This window comes from Brachyistius frenatus, unplaced genomic scaffold (assembly GCF_029030835.1).
Source record: "Brachyistius frenatus isolate BFR_SWC_R1_liver_20210118 unplaced genomic scaffold, ASM2903083v1 Contig_268, whole genome shotgun sequence".
Taxonomy (NCBI): Eukaryota; Metazoa; Chordata; class Actinopteri; family Embiotocidae; genus Brachyistius; species Brachyistius frenatus.
Genome location: NW_027210867.1, coordinates 302,997 through 315,000, shown reverse-complemented (window position 1 = coordinate 315,000; position 12,004 = coordinate 302,997). Strand labels below are relative to the sequence as shown.

The following is a 12,004-nucleotide window of genomic DNA, read 5'->3' as shown; positions in this document are numbered from 1 at the left end:
GGACTTCCTGCACGTGACATCTGATAGCCTCGTCCAGCGACATCACGGTCACCTTTGACCATATTATGGTGTAATCCCCCTATGTTTGCGGTGTGGAGAGTCACTGTGTGTGTGTGTGTGTGTGTGTGTGTGTGTGTGTGTGTGTGTGTGTGCAAAGGCAGCAGCACACACACTTTAACATAGATTTATACTCAGAAAGTACATTTATTATTTCTATTGGATGCTATTTAACATATGAACAAACATGACAAGTGTCAAATTAAATTGGCTTGTGACTTCTGCTGATTGAATCTCGTTTCATGAAAGGTACATTTCATCTCTGAACCTTTTTAAATCCTCCAAAACAAAAAGGTTATTTGGATCTATGTGCTCAAAGGAAAGTAAAAAGTCTGCAGTATATTTTCTCAAATATTTCAAATAATTTGGAGGTAGAGGAGTATTGCACTACATCTATTTGAGTTTTGGCTCCAAAATACTTTTTGCATAAAACAAACACAGAAGTTATTAAATACAAAATGTCAGTTGAAGACTTTGTTTGTTAAAAGGAGAACCTGTTTTCAGCTGTGGTCTGTTGTTATCAGTTCCAGATTTATCTCTCACATGGTTTCAGTTAGATAAACAATCCTCCTTCAGTTTCACCACAAAATCAAATGTCAGTGAGTATTTTTACTGCAACAGGAGAACTTTTACTGCACCATGAGTACTTTTACTGCATTAGGAGTACTTTCACTGCACTAGGAGTACTTTTACTGCAGTAGTACTATTACTGCACCATGAGTACTTTTACTGCACTATGACTGCACCATGAATACTTTTACTGCACCATGAATACTTTTACTTGGATACTTTAAGTATGTTTTGCTTTAAATCCAGTACTTTTACTTTGGTATAATTATCAATGCAGCTGCTTTTACTGTATTTCTCCAGAGTCTCTGTTAGATCATGTAAATAGATGTCAGCTAGGTCAACATATGTGTGTGTGTGTGTGTGTGTGTGTGTGTGTGTGTGTGTGTGTGTGTGTGTGTGTGTGTGTGTGTGTGTGTAATGCTTTGAGTCCTTTCAGGTTGTGAGGTGTGATGTAGCCTTCACCTCATCATCACGTGTGTGAATAAAATCATATGAACTCCACACGTTTAGAAGTGCTGCTGTTTTGAAAGTTTCTTTGATCCTTCTTCTGTCTTTATTACCAACAAACAAACGTGAAAACCTTCAAACACCTGATGGTCGGATCTCTGACGGGAACGTGGATTTAATGTTTTACATTTTCATGATGAAGAGAAATAACTTCTGGCTTATTTTAATGTGACAGATGAAGCTGTTTCAGTGATGTGTCCATGACGTCATGGAAGGACTTCACATTCACTACAGAAACAACTGGACGCCTCGTCTCCAACTTATGACGTAATATCTGATCACTCATACTTATGTTATAATGAAATAATAATGACAAAATCCTAAACAGGAAGCAGGGTGTTGCCATGGAAACGGTGAGTTCCACTAGTGGGCTGCATCGTCTGTTTAATCCTGCAGTTGTTTACATTTCTAAAAAAGTCCATACAGTGAACATATCAACGACTCTGCGGTGAATTATTTTGTACTCTCTCCTGCGCAGTGTGCCCACGCTCTATCGCCATGACGACAACGTTTTCTCATATTTTACAGGATCTTTTCTCACAATCGTCGTGAGATATGAAGTCATAAGTACGAGATGAGGTCTCGTTCTGTGATTTCAAGGTGTTTCTGTAGAGAGAACGGACACATGAGCAGAACACAAACACAGCGACGGGAAGAAGAAGATGAGCGTTTGTATCTTAAAACTCCATTGAAGTCTGCGTGAAGGCGGACGGGACTGAAACTTTACTTAGATTTCGTGTCAATGTTTTTGAGGAACAGAAAGAAGCAGCAGGGAAACAGATCCGGTGAGTAAGAGGGCGTGTTGTCGTGTAGGAGAAGCCCGTTGCCATGGTGCCACAGTTCAGGTGGTTCACGGTGAATGTCCCCCCCCTCAGAGGCTCCCAGTGGAACTCGGTGTTGACAGTCTGACTCTGGGGGACGAATTCACGGTGACACAAAGAAAACCCACCTGGTGTCTCCAGAACCTGATACGCCTTGAAGCTCCGCCCCCTCTTGAAACATCGAATGTCACTCAGAACACCTCGGCTCGGTTCTGGCCCGTTGTGTAAAACGTGCGGTCCCACACAGTTTAGGTGTGAGTCTGCTGCCCCCCCGCTGCTTTGATGTCTCCGTCCGCCACTCGCGTCTCCTCCTCCTCGTCCTCCTCCACCGCCGGCGCCGTCCAGGCCTCCCCGTGCAGCCTCTCGCTCCGCTCCACCTCCTGGACGCCGGGCGCCGACGCGACCTGCATGTGCGCCGGCAGGTGTTTGAACTCCGCCTCGTTCACATCGTAGTCCTTCATCTTCGAGTCCAGGATCCACCAGCGGCCGACGAACCCGACGTCCAGAACGCGCTCCGGGAGCTCCCTCCAGGGCACCGACAGGCCGGAGCACCGCGCCTCGTACAGCGCGGCGTCGGGGTCGTAGTCGGCCCGGTACACCAGCGTCAGGAGGCCCAGGCTGGCGAGGCGGAGCCGGCCCTCGTTATGCAGCTTCACCAGAGTCTGCACGTGGCCGTCGGCGGCGCCGCTGCGTATCCACGGCGACAGCAGACACAACTGGTTGGAGCAACCCAGCAGGGCGGCCTCGAAGGACGGGCGGTCGGGTTTGGTGTGGAAGCAGGCGTAGGCTCCGCCCACCAGGGTGGCGTACACGGAGGCTTTGAGCGGCCGCTCCCACGCGCCCACCACTATCTCTCTGCACGCCTCCTTGTAGTCGGAGAAGAGGCCGCGACACCAAACACCTGCAGACGGAGGAGGAGAAACATCAGGTCCATCTGGTCCGACAGATCAGAACCACCTGTCTGACACCTAGGGAACACATACAGATGTGACACACACCTGGAGCTGAAGGTCTTTAACGTTTGATGGTGAAAACAAGAATAAAAGTGGAGGAACTAGTTTTGTGTGCAGCTTCAGTACTGAACTCCTGACCTCTGACCTCTGACCTAGCGGCAGGAGTTCCTCCCAGCTGCTTTCCTCTTATTATTAAGAGATTAATTAGTAAATGCATTACAAAACAGGGTGATCAAGGATTCCGATCGTAAATATGAAACACATTCATTGGATTGAAGTGAGTGTGATCAGAGGAGGATGGTAGAAATAATACAGCGAACGTGCGCGTCTCGTGACTCCCGTTTCTCACCGGCTTTACTGGCTTTGAGTTTCTCCCAACGGCTGCTCGGAACCGGAACCGGAGCGGCGGCCGCTTCAGCCGCGGCGCACAGCGTCCTCCTCGGTACACGGAACCAAGCCATCCCGACCAGATGCGGTTCACTCAGACGGTCACCTTCACGCAGAACTCACATCCCCCGGCCGGCTGTCAGGGCGGCGGGCTCACATGGAGCCAAAATGGCGCCTAACACGGTGCCTCGGTTTTAGTCGTCCGACAGAAGGCTGACCCTCACAAACATTCCGCTTGACCGAAGTAAATGCATTTAAAAAAAAAAAACATTTAGATAAATTTAGAAATTACTCATATTTAAAATATTTAGATCAAAAGCAGAATATGGTTCCCGTTCATTTATTTCATGATTTCAACCAAGGCGTTGATCTGAGTTTTTGTCGCTGTCAGTGTCCTGTTTGATTCTCTTAAGTTTTATAGAACAAAGAAAACACTTGTTCATGTTCATTTCATTCATCAAAAGAAAAATTCCGACACAGAACTTAGATTTTATTTTATTTTTTCAGGAATTATAACTTTTCGAATCATCTTTTTAAAAAAGATGTTAAAAAAAATAATTTGTTTAAATCAGCGTTTCTGTTCTTAAGAAAATAATAATAATAATTGTTTATCATTTAATGCTTTGTTTGTATTCGTTGCAACTTTCAAATAACGTTTTTTTTTAAGGCAGAACATGTGACTGCTTTGTTTACGTGGTGACGTGTCCCGGAAGTGTGCTCCCTGTGTGACAGACGGGCAGCGTGTTCATATTTTCTATCAGTTTATTGAAGCGACGCGGACGCTGCCGTGACGGATTCACGTTAACGTCCGTCTGATCTTCTCTGAAATGTTAAACCGGAGGGTTCACGTGCGTTTTGTCTGCTGCTGTTAACTGTCACTGCTCACCTTGATTATCATCGTCATCACCCTGCCGAGGACAGGTAGGACAGGTAGGACAGGTCGTTCCGGTGGGCTGCGCTCGGATTCAGTCTGTGTGTTTGGTGAATATTCAACCGGACGAGTGAACAGCTGTTCTGACTCTCTACTTCCGGTTTAATCTTAATTTACTGTCTTTGTTGTCCGTCAGGTCTTGCATGAGGCTGCTTTCTGTCCACTGAAGACATGGCGAGTCCCAACGACCTACACTTCCAAGGTAGAACTACGAGATGTAGTTATAGATTTGTATTCACAAACCGCAGCTCTGCTCCACATCCTGTCCAGCAGTTTTCTACCTGAATGTGTTGAAGAAACACTTTTGTATGGAGACGTGTGCAGTTTGTTTGTTGTTCTCCAACGTGTGCAGTCTCTCAGTGAATGGGTGGAACAGCTGATCTGGATCAGAATTCTGGGTTCTGTCCACTCTGGACCCTTCTAGCACCAACAGCACTGACCTCTGACCTCTGTGTGTCTGCAGAGTTTGAGGAGGCTGCAGAGCTGCTGTCTGCAGACCCCGGGGCCTCCACACTCAGCATGTCGGCCTCCAACACCCCGACAGCAGCAGGAGGAGGAAGAGGAGGAGGAGGAGCAGCAGCAGAGGATGTGAAGCTGGACTTGTCAGAGGACGAGGAGGGTCAGGAGGAGAGTTCAGAGGTAAAGGACCGTGTGGTCACGTGACGTGTTGAGTCCTGATGTTCTGATTGGACGGCGGTCTCTGCTTCCAGCTCTTAGGGGGACAGAAAGCAGCCGGCGGCTTCTGGACCTTCGAGTACTACGAGTCCTTCTTCAATGTGGACACGGTGCAGGTACGACCCGACACACCCCGTCTACACACACACACACACACACACACACACACACTGTTTACAGCAGCGTCCTTCGTCGCCGTGCCAACAGAGACAGGAACATGTCAGCCAGTTGTTTCCGTGTGGCTCCTGTCATGTGATGCAGGTTCTGGACCGGGTGAAGGGTTCCGTGCTGCCGCTACCAGGGAGGAACTTTATCAAACATCATCTCCGTAGCAACCCCGACCTGTACGGTGAGTCAGCAGGGACATGTTCAGTCAGCTTAATAATTCATTTCAATCTTTTTTATCCTTAATTTGAATCTTTTTATTCTTTACATTTCGACATGTTACACAATCTTCAAGCCTGAGTGACAGGTGTCCCGGTGTCCGTTATCAGTTAATGTCTCTGCTAAGAAGGAGGATAATATTTCATCCAGAGCAAAAGATGCAGATTCATCAGGAAGTGAGAGGATGAACATTTCAGGTCTCCGACACACAAAATGCTTAACAAGGTATAAAAATGTGTCCACAGTTAGGACATGTCTCATGTCTTCTTCTTTAGAGGACACTTGAGGCTGTAATTAGACAAATGAAGCGGACATTCAGGAGGGCAGAAGGAATTTGGCCCTGAAGGTTAATTAGGAGGATGAAGAACTCGTAGATGAAGTCGTGTGTGTGTGTGTGTGTGTGTGTGTGTGTGTGTGTGTGTGTGTGTGTGTGTGTGTGTGTGTAGGTCCGTTCTGGATCTGTGTGACCCTGGTGTTCTCCCTGGCGATCAGCGGGAACCTATCGTCCTTCCTCAGTGAGATGGGGAACCCAGCCACCCACTACAGACCGCAGTTCCACAGAGGTCAGTGGTTGCCACGGTAACTTCGGCCCGTCGCTCCGAGCATGGTCGCAGCCTCCTCAGCCCGGTCCATCCTCTCTGTTTCAGTGACGATCGCTGCGGTGGTGATCTTCATGTACGCCTGGCTGGTGCCCGTCGGTGTGTGGGGTTTCCTGACCTGGAGACAAGGGGCAGAGAGGCAGGTCGGAGGATACTCCTTCCTGGAGACGGTTTGTGTCTACGGATACTCCCTCTTCATCTACATCCCCACTTCGGTGAGTCCATCCGTCGGATGTTCAGTCACATCTGCGGGTTTGATTGACGGTAACCAACATGTCCGCCTGTCGTCTCCAGGTACTGTGGATCATTCCCTTCGAGTGGGTGCGCTGGACACTCATCCTGGTCGCCATGGTGATCTCTGGCTCGGTCCTGGTCCTCACCTTCTGGCCCGTCGTCCGTGACGACACCAAGGTTATGGCGGTGGCGACCGTGGCGACCATCGTGGCGTTGCACACGCTGCTGGCCGTCGGCTGCAAGGTGAGTGGGCGTGGCCTCGTGTCAGCAGCACACCTGTGACCTGGACCGAACTCTGAGCCTCCTCTCTCTCCTTCCAGCTCTACTTCTTCCAGACAGCAGTGGCTGGACCGGCACCGGCCCCCACCTCCTCCCGCAGCCCCGTCACGCTCACCGCCCACGCCCCCTGACCGGCGCGGAGACCGTATGTCAGGAGGAACACGCAGACAGGAAGCGCGTGCTAACAGGCTGCTGGAGGAGACGCTGAGGGCTGCTAATGAAGCCTCGGACGAGTGCGTGGTGGTTTATCTCATCGATCCCGAGGCGGTGGTTCTGCTGGGACTCCTGCAGATCTCCGTCTCCTCACCATGTGGTGCATCCAACCGGTCCAACACGGCTTCCTTCAAACTCTCATTTCATCAGTGGCTCTGAAACAAGTTCCAGATCAGAAGAGAAGCAGTCAGACCATCTTGATCAACTCCTGTAACTCCTCTGAATGATCATCAAGGGTTCAAATGTCCAACACGTACCTGCAGAACTGATGACATCACCACCACCAACAGTTGCATGTTAGCAGATGCACCATATCACCACCTCTCCTCTTCCTCCAGTTGTGTTTGATGATTTACTGTGAAGTGGGGAAACAGTTCGTGTCCACTGAACTATTTATTCCTACTGTGATGCTCTGTAGGTGTTTCTGTTTGTTAATAAACTCTTTACTCCTCGCGGTGGGACTCCTGTCATCACTCAAACACGTGAACACTGAACACACATGTGAGCGCTGCAGGTTTTCTCACAGTTCGCAATCGTCTAAGTTTCCTGACACTGCTGGTAAAAAGTACGTCAGCAAATCTGATAAATATTATTGACTGTTTATATCAAAACTATATTAATGACAGATTTCAAAACCAGTCATGAAAACATTTCTAGGATTCAAAGACTCCACTTGGACTTGTCCTCACTGATGGAGGCACCATCACGCCATACTCCACCTGGGAGCCACACTTAGTGCTTTTGTAAATGAAGGAGAAGTGATGAGGAGGTTTCTGCTGACTCAGCCAGCCTCGTGATCACCTGAACTCCTACTACCCGTGAGTCACCGGAGAGCCGTCCCACTGTCAGAGCACAAACACCTCAGAGAGGCAGGAACACCCTCCGCTGAGGCTCCAGCAGGAACAGACTCACCGGAGCAAGTCATTTAACTGCACATTTATTTCTGAGGACATGAGACTACGCTGACTCCCTGAAGGGGTTAAATACAAAACAGTCATGGATTTCATAATAATGACTTACTATTTCACAATAATGACTTACTATCTCGTAATAATGGCTATCTCGTAATAATGACGTACTATCTCGTAATAATAACTTACTATGTCGTAATAATGACCTACTATCTCATAATAATGACATTGACTTACTATGTCGTAATAATGACATTGACTTACTATGTCGTAATAATGACCTACTATCTCATAATAATGACATTGACTTACTATGTCGTAATAATGACCTACTATCTCATAATAATAACTTACTACCTCGTAGTAATGACGTACTATCTCGTAATGACTTACTATATCATAACAACGACTTACTATTTCACAATAATGACTTACTATCTCGTAATAATGACATTGACTTACTATGCCATAATGACTTACTATCTCGTAATGATGACTTACTATGACGTAATGATGACTTACTATCTCATAATAATGACTTAATATCTCGAAACAATGACGCGCTATCATAATACTGACTTACTATCTCGTAATAATGACTTACGATCTCAATAATTATTTACTATCTCGTAATAATGACTTACTATCTCGGAATAATGACTTTGACTTACTATCTCAATAATGACTTACTATCTCTTAATAATGTACCGAAGAAGAAGACTCCATCTGGCCTCAACGACGACCGACCGGTTGACCTCACATCTCGTGATGAAAGTGCTGGAGAGGCTGGTCTTGGCCCACCTCAGGCCGCTGGTGAAATCTTCACTGGACCCTCTGCAATTTGCGTACCAGCCTCATGTGGGAGTGGACGACGCCATCATCTACCTGCTGCAACTAACTCAGTCTCACCTGGATGGAACCAGTGACTCTGTGAGAATCACTTTCTTTGATTTCTCCAGTGCATTCAACACCATCCAACCACTGCTGCTGAGGGAGAAGCTGCGGGTGGTGGGGGTGGACGCGTCCACCGTCTCCTGGACCACAGTTTGTCCATCTGGGCAGTGTGCTGTCTGATACGGTGGTCAGTGGTACTGGAGCTCCTCAGGGAACTGTTCTGTCTCCTTCCTGTTCACCTTATACACCACTGACTTCCAGTACAAGTCAGAGTCAAGACATCTGCAGAAGTTCTCTGATGACTCTGCAGTGGTAGGATGTATAAGGGATGGACGGGAGGAGGAGTACAGGGCAGTAGTGGAGGACTTTGTGGAGTGGGCGGGAAGGAATCACCTGCTCCTGAACGTGGCCAAGACCAGAGAGATGGTGGTCGACTTCAGGAGGAAGACGACGGCTCCACAACCGCTGAGAGTTCTGGGAGAGGAGGTGGACATGGTTGAGGAGTACAAGTACCTGGGTGTGTCCATCGACAACAGACTGAACTGGAAGACCAACATCAACGTTGTCTACAAGAAGGTGATGAGTCGACTCTTTTTCTTGAGGAAACTTCGATCCTTCAATGTGTGCAGCGAGATGTTGGAGATGTTCTACCAGTCTGTTGTGGCCAGTGAACTGTACTTCTTGTGGTCTGCTGGGGGAGCAGCATTGGAGCCGGAGACACCAACAGACTTAACAAACTGGTTAAGAAGGCCGGCTCCATCATCGGCTACAAACTGGACAGCCTGGAAAAGGTGGTGGAGAGGAGGACGCTGAACAAACTATTATCCATATTGGATAATCCTGACCACCCTCTCCACCACCTGCTGCAGGGACAGAGGAGCACTTTCTCCAAAAGATTCCTCCAGCTCCGCTGTCACAAGGACAGATACAGGAGATCATTCCAGATACAGGAGATCATTCCAGATACAGGAGATCATTGCAGATACAGGAGATCATTCCAGATACATGAGATCATTCCTGTCCACTGCAATAAGACTGTACAATAACTCACCTCTGGCAAAATACATCACAGTACAAAAACACTGTTGACTGTGTTTCTTGGTTGTTTGTATATAATATATAGATATATGCTGTACTGTATATACTGTGCATTTTATCTTTACTATTTTACTGCTATTTTATTGCTTTTCTATTGTTCTATTATTATCTTATTGCTTCTGTATGCTGTTGTAGTGAAAAAATGTCCCCTCGGGGATTAATAAAGTAACTACCTAACCTAACGACTTACTATCTCGTAATAATGACTTACTATGTCGTAATAATTACTTAATGTGTCATAATAATGACTTACTATCTCAATAATGACTTACTATCTCAATAATGACTTACTATATCAATAATGACTTACTATCGCGTAATAAAGACTTACTATATCGTAATAATGACTTACTATCTCAATAATGACGTACTATCTCGTAATAATGACTTACTATCTCAATAATGACTTACTATCTCAATAACTTACTATCTCAATAATGACTTACTATCTCACAATAATGACAAACTATTTCATAATATCTCCCATCTCCTCTTTGTAGCATCTAGTCTTTCTTTAACCAGGTCATTCCTTCTTACCGGGCCGGGCCAACACACCAACCGTTCTGGATCTCCGAGACACAGAACATGTTGTGATGGATCACTTTAGGGACTTCACAGCTTCACCTGCAACACTGAGGACACAATAACTTCATCTGCAGTGACATCATCATCAAACTCAGCTGCACTTTGTAGCTGAGTTTGATGTAGGAGCAGGTGTCCCCACAGGAAACAGAACAGAGACTACAGGTGTTCTTGAAGTCCTCACGTCTGTCCTCCGTCCAATCAGACAGGTGCTTTTTGGGTGAAACGTTAAGCTGCATGAGTCCCATACAACATGATGATGTGTGTATGTGCATGTTATTAACGGTCGCTCAACACAAACAATGACAGAACATCAAATGCATGATCAGATTGGACGCCTCTTAAGACTTACACAGAGCAGCGTTTCCATGGCAACGGGGACATGATGGCCATCACATGGTCAACATGTGCCACGTCCACTGGAACAAATGAGAGCACAACACACCTGAATCCAGGATGGTTTGGAACATTTAATTTGCTCTCTTTTTTAATCGTTTCTTGTTTTTTGTGAAAGAAAGATAAAAAGAAAAATAAAAGACAACAGAAAGATTAATCCTACAAAGAGACATTTTCCTCAGCTCTCTTACAACTCGCTAACTCATTAACTCCAATAGTTGTGACACTGAAAGCGATGCATAAATGTGTCAGTCTTTCTTTCCTGGACTGATAGAAGGGGACGAGGGCAGCGGGTTCGGCGGGGTCAGTGATATGTCGGAGGCCGTACATCGTGATCAGAGGAGGAGGGAGGGGGCTGGACTGGCCCCGCCTCCCACGCCTCGACATCCAAGTCTCTCTGCAACAGTCTCTGAGGAGGATGGGAGGAGGAGCAGGGGAAGAAGGCCAGGATGTAAACGAGGACCCCGCCCACCCAGCTCAGCTCCTCTCTCTCTGCTGGGTCATTCGCTCTGTGGATCCTCCAACGGTGCCGGAGTAATCTGGCTCAACAAAAGACTGAGAGGAGAGGAGCTGCTGCGGACTGGTGGGGGGGTATATATGAGCAGCAGACGGTGATCAGCTTTTACTTTAACAGGGCTGACGTTTCTCTCAGACTGTCCTGTTGGTCACCTTCCATGTTGGACACCAAGAACACACCGAAACCATCCACAGGTCCCCGATCTCTGAAACCATCCACAGATCCCCGACCTCTGAAACCATCCACAGGACCCTGCCAGATCTCTGAAACCATCCACAGGACCCCGACAGACCTCTGAAACCATCCACAGGACCCTGACAGGCCAATGAAACCATCCACAGGACCCTGACAGGCCAATGAAACCATCCACAGGACCCTGCCAGATCTCTGAAACCATCCACAGGACCCTGCCAGATCTCTGAAACCATCCACAGGACCCTGCTAGATCTCTGAAACCATCCACAGGTCCCTGACAGGCCACTGAAACCATCCACAGGACCCTGCCAGATCTCTGAAACCACCCACAGGCCCCTAACAGACCACTGAAACCATCCACAGGCCCCTGACAGATCACTGAAACCACCCACAGGACCCTAACAGACCACTAAAACCATCCACAGGTCCCTAACAGACCACTGAAACCACCCACAGGACCCTAACAGACCTCTGAAACCATCCACAGGACCCTAACAGACCTCTGAAACCATCCACAGGGCCCTAACAGACCACTGAAACCATCCACAGGCCCCTGACAGACCTCTGAAACCATCCACAGGACCCTAACAGACCACTGAAACCATCCACAGGACCCTAACAGACCACTGAAACCATCCACAGGACCCTGACAGACCACTGAAACCATCCACAGGCCCCTGACAGACCACTGAAACCATCCACAGGCCCGACAGACCACTGAAACCATCCACAGGCCCGACAGACCACTGAAACCATCCACAGGACCCTAACAGACCTCTGAAACCATCCACAGGCCCGACA

At 47.5% G+C, this 12,004-nt stretch overlaps 2 protein-coding genes and 1 long non-coding RNA gene across 6 annotated transcripts; 1 reads left to right on the top strand and 2 right to left on the bottom strand.

Annotated features, from left to right (window-relative positions):
• Positions 1–1,148: 1,148 nt before the first annotated feature.
• timm29 (translocase of inner mitochondrial membrane 29) lies at positions 1,149–3,475 on the bottom strand. Its single transcript, XM_069721589.1, has 2 exons — positions 3,258–3,475; positions 1,149–2,856 (listed from the first exon to the last, which is right to left on the bottom strand). The coding sequence occupies exons 1-2, from the start codon at positions 3,367–3,369 to the stop codon at positions 2,204–2,206; spliced, it is 765 nt and encodes a 254-aa protein (XP_069577690.1). The 5' UTR covers positions 3,370–3,475; the 3' UTR covers positions 1,149–2,203.
• A 551-nt stretch (positions 3,476–4,026) lies between these two features.
• yipf2 (Yip1 domain family, member 2) lies at positions 4,027–7,064 on the top strand. 4 transcript variants are annotated; one of them, XM_069721605.1, is made up of 9 exons: positions 4,027–4,216; positions 4,363–4,428; positions 4,690–4,865; positions 4,937–5,017; positions 5,163–5,250; positions 5,732–5,848; positions 5,933–6,099; positions 6,179–6,361; positions 6,439–7,064. In XM_069721605.1, exons 2-9 carry the CDS (start codon positions 4,398–4,400, stop codon positions 6,526–6,528), a joined length of 933 nt encoding a protein of 310 aa, XP_069577706.1. In that variant the 5' UTR covers positions 4,027–4,216; positions 4,363–4,397; the 3' UTR covers positions 6,529–7,064. The 4 variants fall into 4 exon arrangements, with proteins under 4 accessions (XP_069577706.1, XP_069577704.1, XP_069577705.1 ...); XM_069721603.1 differs by having other exon boundaries at positions 4,027–4,225; XM_069721604.1 differs by having other exon boundaries at positions 4,027–4,234.
• A 3,481-nt stretch (positions 7,065–10,545) lies between these two features.
• Positions 10,546–11,905, bottom strand: LOC138634584 (uncharacterized). Its single transcript, XR_011311994.1, has 2 exons — positions 11,359–11,905; positions 10,546–11,238 (listed from the first exon to the last, which is right to left on the bottom strand). It is a non-coding gene; the product is annotated as an uncharacterized lncRNA (long non-coding RNA).
• Positions 11,906–12,004: the final 99 nt, after the last annotated feature.